The sequence below is a fragment of the Fusarium odoratissimum genome, assembly GCF_000260195.1.
Source record: "Fusarium odoratissimum NRRL 54006 unplaced genomic scaffold supercont1.17, whole genome shotgun sequence".
Lineage (NCBI taxonomy): Eukaryota > Fungi > Ascomycota > Sordariomycetes > Hypocreales > Nectriaceae > Fusarium > Fusarium odoratissimum.
In genome coordinates, this window is record NW_022158703.1 from 225,146 (window position 1) to 242,604 (window position 17,459).

The following is a 17,459-nucleotide window of genomic DNA, read 5'->3' on the forward strand; positions in this document are numbered from 1 at the left end:
TTTGTGTAAACTTCACCAGTATCTTGGGAAGATGGAGAAAAGCAGTTTTGCAAGCTTATTCGGTGGTAAGTATGCATTTAACTAAGAGTATATGTTGGAACCGAACTGTAATACCCTCCTATGAAACCTGTCCCAGAATCAAGATTGCCGTTTGTAAATTGAGAGCTCGACTGAAGGTTTTGTCCCTCTCAAATGATTTGAGCCTGGAGTAATCTTTGCCGGGTATTCGGCTTGCCATGAAGTGATAGCAAAACATCATTTACATTTTGACGAATGACGAATGAAGAGAAAACCCACAAGTTCTATGATCGTAGCGTCTAATCAAGTGTCGATACCATTACCGGAACTGGAAGCAGTTTTGATGTCAGCTCGGGTTGGTGGACCAGTGTAAGGAACACGTGAGAATTCCCTCTCAGCTCCATTTCCTGACGACTCGATTTTCAGTGCTGTTCGTTCCGGTCAAGCATTTAAAAAAGATCACGAGAATTCACCTTACAGCGACTATGGAGATGCGACACTTGAGTCTTGAAGGCTCCCTTAAGATGAGACCGTCAGAGCTTACATACCGGCTTATAATAAAGAGGATCAGCATCAGCCTTTCGAGCGGACCTGACGATTATCACACACGCGATACCCCTGGACCCTTAATTTAGTGCGACTATCATCGTCTGTTATCTCATGTAACCTTTTCTGCATCTCTCTTTTCATCATCACACCAAGTGCACGCAATTCTCGTATAGCCCTTTCTGCAACAGCCTCTCTTTATCCGGGTTCTCAGAGCTTTTAGTTGGAGTTTTATGCTTTATCAGCGTTTATTTCTGCATTTCTGAACCTATGAGAGGAGCGCTGGTGCTTAGAAAGCAGTCCAAAGATAAGCACTTGCTTACGCATCGTTAGCAATGGTTGGTGAGTTGATGATGGCATCGCATCTGGTGCGGGGTTGTCAACTGCGCCGCTGATGTCGTCAACCATTGAAGATATAAAGGAACATGAAAACCCCGAAAGTTCCTTGCTGAGATTATCTCCAATTGATCCTACAGCATCCCGCTCGATTTGTTGTTGCGACCCAAACTCCGACATGGACACTTATCTTGACCCAATCAACCGCAAGTTTGCGGATGCGGCCGCTGAAGGTCCACCACTGTACACTAAGACCTATCAGGAAGCTCGTGACATTTTGGAAGGCATTCAGAGCTACAAGACCGCGTCCGACATCAAGACCGAAGAGATTAAAGTTCCAGTCAACGGTGAAGATGTCACAACGGTCATATTTCGTCCTGCCAGTGCTCAGGGCACGCTGAACATGATCTTTTACACGCACGGTGGCGGATGGATTCTTGGAAGGTTAGTCAACCACCAACGGGCCATGATAACATGCTGACAAGTGCAGTCCAACTGCGCATGGGGCTTTGATGGAGGACTTTGCACGCCAAACTGGGGCTGCTGTCGTCTTTCCTTACTACACTCCGGCACCTGAGGCCCAGTATCCTGTTCAGTTTGAGCAGGTTTACGGAGTCCTTGATCATTTCGTGAACAACGGTGATAAGTATAGTCTCAAAGTTGACAGTTTTGGCCTCGCTGGTGACAGTGTCGGAGGTAAGTACTCCCATCTCTTCTTCCTTTTGGGCTGTCTAACCTGTTGCCAGGACATATGGCCATCGCAATGACCCAACTCGCCCAGAATCGCAAGCTCCCCTCCAAGATTGGCCAAATTGTCCTCCTCTACCCCGTCACAGACACTCACAGTAAATCAGAAACTTACAAGACATTCAAAGATGGGCCTTACCTCTCCGAAAAGACTATGGACTGGATGATCCCCGCTTTTCTCCCAAACGAAGAAGACAGAAAGCTCCCATTGACCTCACCCCTTCAGTATGCTCCGGACGAAGTTCTGGCCAAGTTTCCGCCGACGACTGTTTTCCTTTCCGGCGCGGACCCTTTGATTGGGGAAGGTGAAGCTTTTGGTCATCGTCTGCAACAGCTTGGCGTTGATGCGGCGGTTATCAAAGCGGATGGACAAGTTCATGATTTCGCTATGTTGGCACCTGTCCGAGTTTCTCCGACAGCTCGATCTGTGGTTGAACTTGCGTCTTTGAAGTTGTCGAAAGCATTTGCTGATAAGTGAAAGCATCTGAGATTTCCCTCATGTAGTTTCATGAACAGATATCATCATTGGACAAGAGAGGTGGTAATAATTGTATCTTAATATAAAGAATTCAGTTGATTGCCGACATGATATGAGGATTTATTATCATAATTTCATCTTACACAAAACCTCCAGGGAGCTCTATATTAATCTATTTACCCCCCTGAAAAATTATATCCAATAAGAGAGCCTGCTGAATATGCTCTATATCTTCTACTGTTTAACCGAGCTCGCCAGCTTAATGCCAAACTGCATAAACTCCTGGGTGCATTTCAGGTTCGCCTCCGGAATTGACTTTTCCCTCTCCCACCTCTCTAAAATCACCCTGGCCTTATCCAGCTCTTCCCAGACCTGGATGAACTTATTTGAAGTAGTAGAGCCCAGGCTTGCAAAAGCCCTCTTCATCGCATCTGGTTTGGCAACCTGGATTGCACGGTCATCAGGAATAGGATGGATTGCAGCTTTGTTCTGATTCGCCGTCTTGACGGACAGAATACTGGCCTTGACGCAGTAAATTACCATGGCAGCAAGACCGGCTCCCAGGGCCGTAGCAACACTAGAACCAGTCAAGTTCTTGCCAGACTTGGAGCCCTCACCGGATTTAGACGACCCGCCTTTGATCTGATCTTGGACTACGTCGACACCTGGCAAGATGTAAGTAATGCCGACTTCAGGTGTCCATTGGAACACAGTGCCGTTTGAATAGGCTGCGCCAATGCGGAAGAAGCTATTGGGCCATGGACCACTTGGATAGTCAAGCTCAGTGAACTTGCCCTTGTCAGGTGCAGAGCAAAACATCAACACCTTGTTTTCTACAGCCCGCTCCAAAACGGCATGTACTATGGGAACGGATTAGTAAGATCCTCATTGGCTAGCAGAGACAACTCACATTCTTCCTTCATGTGGTCTTTACCGCTTTCAATTGGCAAGGTCCATGACATGGAGATGATGGTAGCGTTCTTATCCAACGCTGCTTGGATTGCCTACTAGTCATGAGCTTCCGGAGTTATGCAACGGCGAGTGTTGGTATAACTTACACGTGCTGCATACCTTGGATCGATGGTGCTTTTGCCATCTGCACTGTTATAGGTCTTCAGACGTATCGGATAGACTTTGGCCATTGGGCAGACACGTAGAATCATGCTAGCCATGGTTGTACCATGGCCCTGTGCCGACAAGTACGGCGGGTTAACTCTCTCATCGTGAAAGTCAAAACTCTTTCCTTCAAGAACTTGGTCTGGCCGGCCAATCTCAAACTTATCGACACCATCGTCAATCAATGCGATAACAACATCACTCTCAACTCGCTCCGTCGTGCCCGAGTTTTGCCTTGTTTCAAGAAAGTTTGTGACTGTATCCTCCCAGTACGGAGCCATGGCGCTCGCGAAATGTTCAATCGATCTCAACCATCGGTCTTCATTTACACCCTGGTCCGGAGTCGAAATGGTCGTCGGGGACACGATATTAGATGCCACTCCGAGTGTGCTTCCTGTTGCTGGATCAACTAATTTGACCCGGATGTGACCGGACTTGTTGCCGCTGAACGATAGACTATCGCTGATCCGGAGTTGCGCTTCATGGGGCGATTCTCGATTCTTATTGAGTCTGCGTTCAAACTCCATAATTCGTTGATTGATCCAATGCGGGCTATCATAGGTCTTCTCGACTGTTAGTCTCTGAACAACATGTGCATTCAGTTACATAACATACCATATGAGGTGCTGGTGGGATTATTTCCACTTCTTGAAGGTGAGGCAGCAAGGGTAAAGCATCCTGTTCGCTCCAGGCTCTAAGAACAGCATTGCTGCCACTCCAGATCAGAGTAAGCTTCCTCAACTGTCGCTCTGCAGGCGAGTTGACACTCTCTGAGTCATCTGAAGGTGATCTCTCCTCCACTGCTACTTTACTGCTAATATGAAGTATGGTCTCTGGATCCAAATCCGTCTTCTGCCAGTCCAGATGCTCAATAACGAACTTCTCCAGGGCTGATTGTATCACTTCATCGCTATGGACCTTTTGGCCCGAGTCTCCAGAATCCTCAACTGATAGCTTGATGATATGACGCACTCCTTTCTTGTATAACCAATCAAGAAAATATTTCACGTCCTTGCGGCTGTTGGCTCCTGGCAGAGTGGCTTTAGCCTGATGGGATAGTTTGTCCTGGCGATCTGCTGAACGGCCCTTTACCAAAACTTCAACGCGTGGAAACGTTGCGTACTGTAGGACGGGATCGAATTTGTAGCCATCCACAGCGTTTTCGCCGAACCTCTTGGTGAATTCTTTCCATGGTATCGGACATGGTAGACCACGATAGTCGAAACCTATCTGGATATCATCCATATTTTTGCCGTATAAAAAGAACATGACCATCTCTGCGTTGCGCGTCCTCATATAATAAAGCTTGAGCTTCTGCAAAACTATATCTGAGTTCTTTTCACGATTCTTTAAAGCACTCTGAAAATCGGGGTTCTTCTTAGAGGAGGAACTCGGTTTTACCACTCGCTTCTCACTCTCAGCCTCTCTTTCCGGGCGAGCTGTATTACTTCTCTTGATGCCAGTGTTCGACGTTGGTTCAGTATGCCGGGACGGGTATAGAGCATCAGTGTCATTTGCCTCAAGCCCATTTGTTCTGGGAGACCGAAACCGACTTCCATCTCTCTCGGTCGCATCTCGATCTCTTAAACGATCATTTATGGCAGGTGCTCCAGCCTGTTCGAGCCTGGCACGTTCCTCTTCCTTTTTCTGCTGTCTTATTCGCTCACGGTCATCTGTAGAAGCGGCTGGGCCACTACTACGACCGTATCTTTCGGCATCTCGGTCTCCGGGCGCTTTGACTGTGGGAATGGTCTTTGACTCTCTCGTGTTGGCATGTAACCTGGGTTCTCTGGGAGGGGCTCTCTCTGCTTCTTTTTGGGCCTCTTTAGACTCCCTTTTTCTCCGTTGCGCGGCCTGGGCGGTGCGATACTGCTCCATGTAAGTCTTCCTGGTGTTTGCATGCTCCTGGAAAACCGAGCAGCCATTTTGATCGGATATGTCGAGAAACGTCTTTGCTGATTTCGGCTTGTTAAGCCTTGCCATGAAGTCTCTTTGGATCATCAAGTCGATGAGTGTTGATCTCGAATCTGTGCAGTCCCTGAACTGTACTGCATGGTGCATCGGCGTCTTGCCCGTGTGATCGGTCATACTCAACGCCTCGTCGCTGGCGTTTTCGATCAGCATCTTCATAGTCTCGGGTTTCAACTTCTCGCCAAAGGCTGCATGAAGACACGGCTTTCCATCGTGCTTACTGCACAAGGCTGTATTGAGATTTTGAGCACTGTCTCTTGGTTTCTTGTGACTGACGCAAGCGGAAATCATGTAGTCGAGGAGTTGATCTTGGCGAGTTCTAATGGCCATTAAAATAGGAGTCTGGCCGTCCTTGTTCTTGTACTGGAGCAGATCCGGAGCTTCTTCCACCAGCCTCCGAGCAAGGCGTTCGATTTTCTCTGGCTGGAGACCATTGTGTTTGACCACCTCGACCAGTACGTGAAGAAGATTACCTGCTGCTTTGGTTGAGCTTTTAGCAGTAATGTCACTGAACGTATGGAAGAAGTCGTCAGCTTGGGCCTCGCTCGTGAAGTCCTGTTCTTCTCTGATCCACCCACGTGCCTTTTCCAAACGGGTATCGTAAGCTTCCTCTAGATGCTGGTATCTGTAGACACCATCTTCATCATCGAGGGGGTCCTGAATCAAGGCTGACTCAAACTCATCGAGAGAATTCGCATATTCTTCTTCCATGTCAGAAGCCATTTTATGCACTGCGTCGAATTTTGTGTCTATGTTGAGTGGAATAAGGTGAGGTGAGACGAGCCATAGGTTAATCCAACGAAACGAGGCTCTGAGGCTCTGAGCCAGCCTGCTTATCTCGGTTAAAGTGCCCAGGGGAATTGGTCCACATGAGCTATTAATTGATAGATACCCCGCGCGAGCTGAAAACTAAACCACACCGTGCGACAATACCCATGACCGATAGAGCACCGAGTGGGTGGTCAGATAAGAAAGCTCATTTCGTTCCAGCGGAAGGGTGGCCTTCGAATCAAGACTACAACATTCGTCAGGCTTGCAACTCTTCGGTCCAGGCAAAATGTCCGAATCCTATCAGAACAACCTCTTCGAGGATCACAATGGCACTGAAGGTCTCAGTCTTGACATGTACGAGGCTGGGGAAGGCGACTTTCATGTCTTCAATGTTGCCCCAGACCATTACCATCGACAAGAAGCTCTACAACGCACCGGCGCCGTGGAGATCAATTGTAGCATCGAAAAGGTCGTGCATGGAGCCCTTGCTCCTGATAGCGACTACTATGCAACTCTCATGGTTATGCAATGGTTCTTCCAACCTAAGAATGGGCGGCGAATTTCTGAGGCCACTATTGAACTCCTCTTCGAGGCTGAATCGAGTGACACAGAGATCGAAGTCAAGGAGGTTTCCTTTCCCGATACATACAGTCTAATGCCAACAACTCAGGATGAGTCGGTCACCAAGGGCGCTGAGACAACTGTCGGCGTGGAGCAAGTCGGCCAACTGAGCTTGACTGGAAAGTGGGAAAAGACGATCACAAAAACAACATCAGACGCCATTACACTGAGCGGTGGAAAGCGTATGGTTAAAAGCATGCCTCCCAACCGTATTGCAAGATGGGTGCTCTCCGAGAACGAATCGCAACCAGCTGGAATTCCCGCATCGCTCAAGGTGGCGGTACTTATCATAAGAGATGATGAGGAACGGTTCAGATGCAAGCTGGCTCTTGAGTGCAAGACGGATTTGAAAACACGATTTCAAGGTCTCTTTAAAAAGATCCCGAAAGACTACCCTATAATATTCCAACCAAACCCCGAGGATAAAGGCACACGCCCGAACAAAAATGTCATTTACGGCGATGAGGACTTGGGAACTGTCAACCTTGATGACCTATCTGATGTTACATTCCGCAGGGTCATATCAGACGGGCAAAAGGTCTGGAGATGATTAGAATAGTATGCTACTATAGTTCAAAGACACACATAATCTAGAAACGTATTCCCCATTTCGCATGTCCTATAAGCAACAACAGCGAAGTACATCTCAATCCAGTTACCCTGAAAGAGTTAAAGATGACAGATAGACAGTAGGCAGCCTATTAGTTCACTGTGCGCCCTCGACCTCGCCTGATACTGATCCCTGTAAGTGAGATGTGATGAGACGAATCTCACCGCATAATCACTTTTTGCCTCCAATCAAAGCATGCCAAGTGTGGGTGCTGAAGAGATTACATATCCACTTTGGATGGCAACTTAGTTTAGGCAACACCAGCCCTACAGAGTATTGTTAGGCCCTTTGTCTTTGAATGATGTCTTCGCAAATCGCTCGATCCATTGCCTAGTCAGTCCTCAACAATGGACACTTCCGAGGACCTGCCGAATGGGCGGCCAGGCTCAAACTCAGAAGCGAGTGATGGGTCAGAGAAAATAGCTTCACCAGTTCCGGATGTGAACGCAACGGCACCCAACGCCAATGTCGAGCAAGAAGAAAAAGAAGATGACGCAGTTAGCATCAAAACCACAACAGACGAGCTTCTCGGCGAAGGCACCGAGACATCGCCCAGAGAACATAAACTTGGACTCGACATAAACTTTCCGTGGGGTTGGTCTGGCTCCTCCTATGATGATTATGAGTATGAAAAGGACCTAACAACTACTACTTCTGACTGTATCTGCTAACATTGCAAACAGTGTCATTACTGTGCACGGCATACGAGATGATTATAAAACTGCCTGGATTGACAGTAAGGGAAGCTGGTTCTTGAAAGACACTTTATTCAAGCATATGTCTGTGAGAGAGATCGATTATTCTTATGAGAATCATGAGGAGTCGATCCTCTATAAGCCTGATGGCATTCGAATTCTCGCAGGAAAGCTTATCGACGAATACGCAGCGGTTCGAACAAAGCTTGAAGAAGTAAGATACAAATTATCCTAAAGCTCGAGCCATAGGTCTAAGAACCACAACCTAGACTGAAACAGAGCGCCCTATCATCTGGGTTTGCCATGACTTTGGAGGTACCATCGTCAAAGAGGTATTTAGAAACCCAATCTATATAGAAAGTCATTTCTCTGATTCCCTGACCTGAATAGGCTCTTTCAATAGCAGCTCACAGCCCTGGAAGATGTGGAAAGATATTTATGCTTACCACGGGATTGGTGAGTGAAGCAGTCTGTGTGGGAGATGCCTACTAAGTTTAAATAAGGTTTTTATGGGCTCGCCTCACCGATTCCAATCGCAGGACGATCTCGAGGATCAGTTGCACAAACTCATTCAACTTCCCGGTCCGGAGATCAAAAACAAGACAATGCTGAAAATCAAGCATCTTGCAAGGCAAATTGACAGCGCTAATCTAAGATTTCTGGAAACCAAGCTATTTGACAGAGCCACTACTTTCAATATCTTTATTCAAGACGCCAAAGCTAGTCTTGCAGCGAAGTCCGCTGATGATAAGTCTCTTGGTGCTGATGGAATCGACTACGAGAACGAAGACTTTAGTAAGGCGATAACTCCGTTTTCAAGAAACTCACACTTTGTTGGGCATTCATTTGAAGCGGCTGGAAGATGGCGATGGGATGACTTTGGGCACATGGACTTTGTTCGTGAAACCATTAGTTCTTTCTTTAGTGATATTGCCTACGCTTTTGGAGCGACTGGCTTTCGTAAGTTTTGGCCTTCTCATACTACGGACAAAGCTTTCATGATTTAACGCTAACAAAACAATAGCTTTCAAAGTCGGCTATTGTCTAATCCCGTTTCAAAAACGCCTCCTCTCCCTTGTGCCCCCAACTCGGCAATTGAGCATTCCCTTTGATCCAGTTCTACCGCATCCTCCCGCGCTGAAGTGGATACATGAGCAAGAACCCTACATCTCGTTCGAGAAGACGAAATCAGGATTCAACTACTTGCTTCTTCATGGCGACGGAAATCCACTGGTCAATATTTCCGAGGTGTCCCGTTTCTTTCACGCTGCCCTGGACTTCCACGTTGTCTCACTAGAAGCGAAAGCCGCAGAAAAGTCGATCATCTACTTCGAATTTGATCAGAACGACTCGCGATACGCCAGTCTTTTATCCATGTTGACATACCTGGTCAATGTCATTTTAATTCGTTTCTGGCGCGAGTTCGAAGCCTTTCCCTATGAGGAATTTCTCTTTCTCAGCGAGACGTGTTCATGGACAGTCGAAGATCTATACCACATATATTCCCAGTTTAGAAGGGTAGCCCCAGGTACTCGCGACCTCACAGTATTTATCAGCTGCTTTGATCAATGTCCGCCGGAGGAACGAAAATGGTTTATGGACCGTATTCTGAGTGAGCAGAGTAAAAGCATCGCCACTTATCACTTGATCATAACGACTTCTACCAGAGAAGGGCTTGATCTCGACGAAACCCCGCGTGGAAAGCACATCAACCTCATGGAATGTCCTTTGTTTAACGAGCCGAACGGCAAACTAAAGAAGGAGTTCCAGGCTGAGTTAGATAACTTGGTTGCCATGCGACCAATTTACGAAGAGTCTCGATCCCAAATCCAAGATCTACTTCAGGGATGTCATGACACACCGCACCTTGGACACCTGGTCTTAGCCTGGCTTGGATCTTCGCTTCGAGGTAGCTCAAAGCAAGGCATTGCGGCTACCGTCAAAAGCTTGCTTCCTATATCAGCAAAAGCCATTGTTGATGTGTTTATGTCATCTATCGAGCCAAGTATCAAGATAAAAGCGGAGACTTCTTTTGATTGGATCAAGCACGCTGCAGAACCTTTGTCGCCGGAGGCTCTCATTGACGCCCTTGCAGTTCATATGACCGATGACAAGGATATTGTATTGGAAGACCTCGATAAGGAAGCCGAGATGGCCGAATTGATCAAGGCCTTTGGTGGGATCATTACTGTCGAGAATGGCGATGTGAAGTTCAGCCACCCAACATTCTATCAAGTGATCCGACTTGACCAAGATGCAAAAGAATCAACGGCTAGGATTAACAGCTCAATGGCTGCAGCATGTTTACGGTACTTTCAATTCGAGAATGCCCAAAAGACGCTGACCGAACTTTGTTCGGCAAACTTCGAAGGATCCTCGCTGGAAACGCCGCTGGATATAGTTGTCACTTCTCACCAACGAACCACCTTTGCTGAGTATGCTGTTCGGTTCTGGCCTCATCATTACAAGGTCAGCGAGCAGTTCAGTCCCAAACAGCTTGTTCATGAACTCTTCGACAGCAAGCTATCCCGAGCTGCCTGGGAGGTTTCTTTCTGGCTCCTCTCTAACCCTTTCACAAGGATTAATCGACATTACATATCGACGCTCCCAGTGTTCGCCATGTTGGGCCTAGAAGACTTGTTGGATGAGAAGATGAACTCTGAAATGAGTCACCCCTGGTTCAATGACAACTGTTGGCTTTCAATCACGGAAGCCATTCGATCAGGGGAAAAAAGTATTGCAAAGAAACTATTGGATCAGGTCGATGTAAATGAAGATGAGCTTCAAACCTCCCTATTCTGGGCAGCTGCTCAGGATGACAGAGAAACTCTAGATGCTTTGATTTCCAAGATCCCCGACCTCAAGACTTTCCCTTGGCCCGAAACCTTTATGCATCGACTCACTTCAACTGGTCAGGACACCTTACTGGCTACAGTATTGGCATCCGGCAGTGACATCAACAACACAGGACCCTACTGGGGCTGTCCACCAACCCTTATTGCAGCCTGGCGGAATCGAGTTTCGACGCTAGACCTCATCTTGAGATCAGAGCCAAAACCTGACTTGACTATTGAGGACAATACCGGTGATAACCTTCTGATCGCTGCTGTGAGGCTGGGAAATCCAGAGGTGGTCAAACTTATTGTTGATGCCGGCGCGGATCTCAAAAATGGTAGGAAGGCTCATGATCTGGTACGAGCTGCCGTGAGAAGCGGTTCACATGAAGTCGTCGGTATACTCCTTGAAGCCGGTGCCAAGGTTGAGATGGACGCGGAGGATGAACAATCACCACTTTCGCTTGCTGCGGCTAATGGCCTTCTAGAGTGTGTAAGGGTGCTGCTTGATCACAAAGCAGACCCAAATGCCAATAGCTCTGCTGGCACTGCACTTTACGCAGCCGTGGAAAAGGAACATCTGGATATCGTTCGATTCTTACTCGAGCACGATCCCAAGCCAAGTATGGATATTGCTCCTCTGTACAAAGACTCACTTTTCATCCGTGCTATCTGCACTGAAAATATTGACTTGGTATCGCTTTTGATCAAACATGGCGCAAAGATTGATTACGTCGACTCTCTTGACGCATTCAACAAGTCCCCTCTGTCTAGAGCTGTTCGCGAAGGAAACTTGGACATGGTGAAGCTTCTTGTTGAGAATGGGGCTGATATCAATTACTCGGAAGGCGGAACAGACCCCCCGATGTTTGCGTCCCTGTACTACAACCAGAACGACATAGCGAAGTATCTGCTGCAGATTGATGGCGTTGACTTGACGTGGAAAGGGCCTGAAGGAATGGGTACCCTTCATGGGGCATTTAACAGCCCAAAGATTCTACCAGATCTGCTAAAGAGAGACCCCCCTATGAATGGCATGAGTATATGGGGTACAGAGCTACACATGGCGGCGCGTGATGATGAGCTAGAGTCTGTGGAAATACTCCTCAAGAATGAACCGAAGCCCGACCTCGAGGCGACGATGGGAGATGATGCCTCAAATACGTTTGAGGTCGGTTATACTCCTTTACAAGTGGCTTGCCATCACCTTGCTTTCCGATCCGTCAAGGCCCTCTTAGAAGCTGGTGCTAACCCTCACGTCCTTACCAACGACAAAGAAGATCTTGTCGATATCGTGCTGGGACGTGAGGTAAACTCGGACAACATTGAGAAAATTCTAAAGTTACTGATTTCAGAACCATACAATCTACCCACCGAACGAGTCAATGATCAGAACCGCACCCGGCTCCATAGCATCAACGAAACTACAACCCTTGCCGTATTTCGACTTTTTACCGAGCCGAAGCCAAATCTGGATGCTCGGGACAACAAGGGTTACACCCCTCTGGCCGTGGCTATCAGCAAGTCTAACAAGGGCATCGCCAAAACCCTCATCGAACAAGGTGCTACTGTCAATATCTTCAGTCCAAATTACGGAAGCATCCTGCATTTGGCTACCAGCGCTGGATCCGTGGATCTCGTTAAGCTGTTATTGGGATCGGGTGCAGATCCTGATCTGGTTGATCTTGAGTACGGCGAATCCCTCCTGTACACAGCTCTTGGCATTGAAGACGAAACCAAACTCAAAAAGATGATTCGGTATCTTGTTGACGAAGCAAAGGTTCCAATCGACAAGTTGGGGGGCAAATTGGGATATCCTATCATTCGAGCAACGGATAGAGCATCAGGCTATGGTCTATATGACACAGGCCGTAAATTGGTGAAATTCCTGATCAGACGCAACATTCGCCTGGATGTTTCCGACAACCAGGGTCGCCGAGCTGTGCACTTCGCTTGCAAATCACCTTTCACTGATATTCTCAAGACCCTTGTTAGTGCTGGAGCAGATATCCATTCCGCCGACAAGTTTGGCCGTAAGCCAATTCACTTCGCAGCCTCAAATCCGTACGAACGCTGCCTTGTTTACCTGCTTGAGACGCTTGGAAAGACAGATGTCGACGTCAAGGACCACGACCAATGGACCATTTTAATGTGGGCTGCACGCTCTGGTGAGTTCAATTCTGTGGAGACGCTCCTGGAACGAGGCGCCGACATCTGGGCGCGAAGCCGATCTTCTGAGCAGCGAACTGAGTGGTCACCGCTCAAGCTGGCCAACTTTGCTGGCCGTAGTCAGTGGATTACCGATCTGCTCGTGCCCAAGGAGTTATCCAGGACCAAAGGAGACGGTAGTCAAGAAGAATGGGACGAATACTTTCACAAGTGCAAGGTAGGGGATGACAAGCGTGTGATATGCGATAGCTGTCTAGTTGTAAGCCAATCATTCATAGCCCTTTTCTGGACCGGACTAACGATTGGCGATTCCTGTAGCTTATCAGTGGTCTGCGTTGGGACTGTATTGAGTGCAACGATAGCTTTTCGCTGTGTTTCAAATGTGTCCCTCACAAGTCCGACCTCCATAATCCGGAACATAGTTTTAGGGACATTGGGCCTCTTTATGAAACGGAGTCAGTGGCAGGCAGTGTAAGAAGCGACAGCTCCCAGGAACTAGCGCCTGCAAAGGAAGAGGATGGAAACTCGGAAAGTAGTGCTGGGATTGATCTTCAGAACTTGGAGTTAGATTTAGAAGACTAGGCGAGCTTTAGGAGGGGGTGTAAATAAGTTGATCTAGCTAAATATAAGTACCTTTAATAGAATAATTTGAGTTAAATTATGAAAGTAGATTCAAGGGTGTATGGTAAATAAAGCTACGGGTGATATTGTCATAGGTCCTGATTCCTGCTGCTTAGTCGGATATCATATAGTCAAAAGGGTTTATTCCCCGATTTATGCGCGATTCATCGTCAAGACGAACAAGGAGAGCTACCCCATCTCTATCATGACGGATTGACTCGGTTATCTCTCCGTCAAGATGATCAAAAACTATAATCCCACAGAGTTCGAAATACTGAAAAAGGCGGATCCGCTCTAAGATTGACATCAGTTTCGGTCTTGTTTCGCGAACAAGGATACAATCGCTTATCATGATATAGAGCTCAGATCCATTCCAAACGATGGGTGCGAGACAGCTGCGATAATACTCTCGGATGGGGGCGAATACGCGACCTCTGCGTGCAAGACGTCTTTGCGCAGAATTCAATGGCGGAATTGCGTGAAACCAGAAGATGATTATCTGGTCTCTTTCGTGAACTTGGTGGCAGATACGGTTCAGTCTCTGTGTTATATGTTCAGGTGTAGCTGACTCGTGGTGTTGTTTCAAATGAGATTGGGAAGAAGACTTGTGCCGAGCATGGCCTTTTTATATGCCTGGACGCATTCGACTTGGATGAGGCCGATTACTATCTAGAATGGCTCGTGATGAAACACTTCAACAGGTGGCCATTCGTTAATCACATCAGGCACTGGTCAGAGCCTGTGCAGTATGCGCTCTTCATATCGCTCCAGTGGCCATTGATTCTAGAAAAAAGTATTTTTCATCACTGTCAAGGAAGAGATTGTTCAAACAAAGACTCAGTTCGGTCACTCATACAATGATATTGAAGAGGCGAGGGAGTCATCTTAGAACAATGCTCATGACTGATTTTGCTGAACCACCTGTATTATGATTCTAAAGAACCATGTCATAAGAGAAGGTATTATTCACCATGCTATCGACAGTCCGCTTGTAGCATCTGTGCCTTTCTCTTCAAAGCTGACCCTTTCAAAGGAAAATCCTCCGTTTATAAGTGTAGAACAAGTCAAGCGTAGCACTTCTGTGATTTGATGATTGCTTCAAGCCCTCCTCGGTCTCCTCGAAGACTGCCCACTCGAAAAGTTGAAGTTCTACAAAAAGGCCATCTTTATGAAAAACCTCAGTTTCCTCCAAGACCATTAGTAACTTTTGATATAACTGTTGGCCATCTGCATGCAAATATTGCGATATCGCAATGAAGAACCTCCACTCGTCCACCTCATATTCTTCGAGGCGGTCACCGTACTTCTGTCGGATAGGCTTGAATAGATTGTTCCCCGCGGCGATTTGGTTTCCTTGGATCGTATCAGTCTCAAGGAACTCGAAGAAGATCGTGTATTTTTCTGGGTTGGTGATGGAGCTTATTTTTATCGTTTGCTGTCAGTGGTCAGCTGCGTTGTAGGTTGATGTTTGTGATGGGAGCTGGTTCGTGGAACAGGACCACGCATGGTCTGTTTATATGCCTGGGTGAGTGCACCCTTGGCACTGATGAGACCGACTCCTGCGAAGAATGTCAACGGTGATCAAGTACTACAGCAATCGATCGTTTCTGAATGACTGTATGGAGGTTCAGCTCATCACGCTGTCTACACCCTTCGATTCAGCGTAAAAAGTCCGTCTTAATCGCTCACAAAGAGGGAATTCTGTTCCAAAGCTGATTGAAAGACGAAATGATTGAGATTAAGAGGTGAGAAAGATATAGTTCTGACAATGGCCATCGCTCATGTTCGGATCATTTGTTCACTCACTTAGCCAGAGTTCAATCAACTTTGATAACTTTTCTGCCATGAGACAAGTTCAACAGCCTCGCTTACGTTCCAACCAGCTTAAGATTTGGCTATGCATTCCGTGAACGTTTATGTGGTTAACACGAGATGATATAGATCTGTTGCTTTGTCTCAATACGTAGGACAGAGGCCCAGGAAACCAACGCCTATTTGCCTCTCGACCCTTTCTGTTGAGGCCCTCATGCAAAGTGAACAAAGAATAAATTCATTAGCAAGGTCTATTTGATCAAGTCGAAACAGCATCCATGACCACGCCTTATCCATCCACATCGACATGGGACCTTTCGTCTCTCATCACTGTTCATCACACCTTGTCTTTGATTTCCTCCATTCTGGCACCGGAAGCTGGAAGTGGACTGCTAGGAAGCGCTTGTGTCTGGTGGAGCAGGAACTGTGAAATAGTCACACTCGCCGTTGTCTTTTATCCTGACACCAAAAACCGCGTGAGCCTCCCACTCGTCGAAAACCTTCATCTTCTCAAGGACTTTCCACAACTTCCCCACAGCCTTGTCTGCGGTGCTGAACTCAATATCCAACATATATGTGAGTAGACCCTTCTCGAGATTGACCTCTTGTCGGCCTCCAGAGCCATATTTACGGACAAGGGGATCATCTTTTGGTTCTCGTCCTGGTTTGACTCCAGCTTTTGGTTGGAACTGTGCAGTCATCTGGCGGTACTTTGGTTGGCCCATGTTGGGAGAGAATGATGATGATAGGGATTGATTGATAAAGTGGTTTGGTTTGGTTTAGCGTTGGTGATGCGTTGAGTATGTGTGTTGTCCTGCTGAGTCTGTTGTGAGTTTCGATGGAAAGCATCCGAGCATGGCGTGTTCATATAGGTAGATGGACTCCAGTGCTCCTTCCATGAGAGCTCATTTACGCCGAAATCAACGCAGTGATTTAGGTACGGACAAGCAATTTACGGCATATTCAGCAACAATATGAACAGTGATTTGGGTGTTTAGCTCGAGAATCTGGCAAAGTCAGTGATTACTCACTGTTCCTGAAGCCTGGAGTCTGGTTTGGGCAGCCAAGTGACCAGGACCGTGTCTTCGGGTGAATCTGCCCTGAATAACTCACAACACGCGCTATCTATCTGTATCACCCCTTCCAGTGCACAATTTCTCAACTTATCGCTACAGTCTATTACGCAACAGCAACCACGGGACTTTCCTAACATGGGTGTTATGCTCATCATTGGCGAGCATCATTTATCCTCCTCTCTCGGCCTGCCTGGTTAAACCAATTCTCTCAAAGCCTCCTAACTTAAATCTTCTCAAGCGTGTAAGAGTGGATAAGACCAGCGAACGGCAACCACCCATTTACCCGGCGAGTAGCGATACATATGCCATTCACTATCACATAAGGGATGAGTCGCAAGTCAAGGGGATTCCGAGATCAAAAGAAGTGGAGCGTTTTTGTATTAATTACCTATAGGCTCCTAACTCACACTTTCACCATTGGTTGTTTGGGTAACACATCGTCTCCTCCTGTGGTCATTTCCTGTGTCCCAAACCATCCACCCCTCCCGCAGAGCGTGTGGTGCAAAGTTGCAAATTTGTTATGCCTACTGGCCTGGGTAGGGGTTTCCCAAGGGGTACGAACAGTGATTGTCCGCATGCAGAACCATGATTCTTTCCGCCTCCCAAGTCTTGAAAACATCAGTCGCCTTGAGCTTGGGCCAGAGCTCTTCCTTCATCTGCTCATATGTGTCGCAGCTCTTTTTGATAGTAATGGTGAGGTGGTTCTTTCTGCTATCATTATAGGCGACGTTTTCCATGCCGTAGTGCTCTTGTAGCTCTTGGAGGAGTACCTGCTTTTGATGTTTCTTACCCGCCTTCAACTTGAAGTGGATCTCGATTGACTTAGTCTGAATAGCGGCGGACATTTTGGTAGTTGAGATTGTTTGTGGTAAGTGTTTGTGAGGTGAAGTTTATGATCTGAGTGTGTGTTCGATTGTTGTTGAGTTGAGCTGGGAAAGTTCAGGCTAGGGTATATTCAAATAGCTGGACGAGCTGCCATTGTTCGTGACGAACGACGGAAGGAATCACCAGTAATTCAGTCATCAAGGAAACACCGTG

General features: G+C 47.2%; 6 protein-coding genes across 9 annotated transcripts; 3 read left to right on the plus strand and 3 right to left on the minus strand.

Moving 5' to 3' along the window:
* The first annotated feature begins 973 nt into the window (after window positions 1–973).
* FOIG_10012 (uncharacterized protein) lies at window positions 974–2,333 on the plus strand. The gene is made up of 3 exons (XM_031210300.1): window positions 974–1,344; window positions 1,391–1,596; window positions 1,647–2,333. The coding sequence occupies exons 1-3, from the start codon at window positions 1,079–1,081 to the stop codon at window positions 2,123–2,125; spliced, it is 951 nt and encodes a 316-aa protein (XP_031059778.1). The 5' UTR covers window positions 974–1,078; the 3' UTR covers window positions 2,126–2,333.
* Window positions 2,227–6,044, minus strand: FOIG_10013 (uncharacterized protein). 2 transcript variants are annotated; one of them, XM_031210302.1, is made up of 5 exons: window positions 5,795–6,044; window positions 3,857–5,720; window positions 3,184–3,804; window positions 3,036–3,129; window positions 2,227–2,985 (listed from the first exon to the last, which is right to left on the minus strand). In XM_031210302.1, exons 2-5 carry the CDS (start codon window positions 5,540–5,542, stop codon window positions 2,360–2,362), a joined length of 3,027 nt encoding a protein of 1,008 aa, XP_031059780.1. In that variant the 5' UTR covers window positions 5,543–5,720; window positions 5,795–6,044; the 3' UTR covers window positions 2,227–2,359. The 2 variants fall into 2 exon arrangements, with proteins under 2 accessions (XP_031059780.1, XP_031059779.1); XM_031210301.1 differs by having other exon boundaries at window positions 3,857–6,044.
* A 142-nt stretch (window positions 6,045–6,186) lies between these two features.
* On the plus strand, window positions 6,187–7,314 carry FOIG_10014 (uncharacterized protein). The gene has a single exon (XM_031210303.1). The coding sequence runs from the start codon at window positions 6,270–6,272 to the stop codon at window positions 7,152–7,154; it is 885 nt and encodes a 294-aa protein (XP_031059781.1). The 5' UTR covers window positions 6,187–6,269; the 3' UTR covers window positions 7,155–7,314.
* A 160-nt stretch (window positions 7,315–7,474) lies between these two features.
* Window positions 7,475–13,583, plus strand: FOIG_10015 (uncharacterized protein). 3 transcript variants are annotated; one of them, XM_031210304.1, is made up of 7 exons: window positions 7,475–7,839; window positions 7,898–8,123; window positions 8,179–8,241; window positions 8,300–8,365; window positions 8,413–8,869; window positions 8,934–13,171; window positions 13,231–13,583. In XM_031210304.1, the coding sequence occupies exons 1-7, from the start codon at window positions 7,562–7,564 to the stop codon at window positions 13,492–13,494; spliced, it is 5,592 nt and encodes a 1,863-aa protein (XP_031059782.1). In that variant the 5' UTR covers window positions 7,475–7,561; the 3' UTR covers window positions 13,495–13,583. The 3 variants fall into 3 exon arrangements, with proteins under 3 accessions (XP_031059782.1, XP_031059784.1, XP_031059783.1); XM_031210306.1 differs by having other exon boundaries at window positions 7,898–8,241; XM_031210305.1 differs by having other exon boundaries at window positions 8,934–13,583.
* A 2,154-nt stretch (window positions 13,584–15,737) lies between these two features.
* Window positions 15,738–16,070, minus strand: FOIG_10016 (uncharacterized protein; the record flags this gene model as incomplete). Its single annotated transcript, XM_031210307.1, has 1 exon — window positions 15,738–16,070. One exon carries the CDS (start codon window positions 16,068–16,070, stop codon window positions 15,738–15,740), a length of 333 nt encoding a protein of 110 aa, XP_031059785.1.
* Window positions 16,071–16,945: 875 nt separating this feature from the next.
* On the minus strand, window positions 16,946–17,266 carry FOIG_10017 (uncharacterized protein; the record flags this gene model as incomplete). Its single annotated transcript, XM_031210308.1, has 1 exon — window positions 16,946–17,266. One exon carries the CDS (start codon window positions 17,264–17,266, stop codon window positions 16,946–16,948), a length of 321 nt encoding a protein of 106 aa, XP_031059786.1.
* Between the last annotated feature and the right edge of the window lie 193 nt (window positions 17,267–17,459).

Coding starts and splice junctions, on each gene's coding strand:
- FOIG_10014 (XM_031210303.1), top strand. CDS start 6,270: ATGTCCGAATCCTATCAGAACAACCTCTTCGAGGATCACAATGGCACT.
- FOIG_10012 (XM_031210300.1), top strand. CDS start 1,079: ATGGACACTTATCTTGACCCAATCAACCGCAAGTTTGCGGATGCGGCC. Junction 1,345..1,390: donor GGCGGATGGATTCTTGGAAG/GTTAGTCAACCA, acceptor TGACAAGTGCAG/TCCAACTGCGCATGGGGCTT. Junction 1,597..1,646: donor CGCTGGTGACAGTGTCGGAG/GTAAGTACTCCC, acceptor ACCTGTTGCCAG/GACATATGGCCATCGCAATG.
- FOIG_10015 (XM_031210304.1), top strand. CDS start 7,562: ATGGACACTTCCGAGGACCTGCCGAATGGGCGGCCAGGCTCAAACTCA. Junction 8,366..8,412: donor TTATGCTTACCACGGGATTG/GTGAGTGAAGCA, acceptor AGTTTAAATAAG/GTTTTTATGGGCTCGCCTCA. Junction 8,870..8,933: donor TTTTGGAGCGACTGGCTTTC/GTAAGTTTTGGC, acceptor ACAAAACAATAG/CTTTCAAAGTCGGCTATTGT.
- FOIG_10013 (XM_031210301.1), bottom strand. CDS start 5,935: ATGGCTTCTGACATGGAAGAAGAATATGCGAATTCTCTCGATGAGTTT. Junction 3,130..3,183: donor ATCCAAGGTATGCAGCACGT/GTAAGTTATACC, acceptor CATGACTAGTAG/GCAATCCAAGCAGCGTTGGA. Junction 2,986..3,035: donor AGACCACATGAAGGAAGAAT/GTGAGTTGTCTC, acceptor CCGTTCCCATAG/TACATGCCGTTTTGGAGCGG.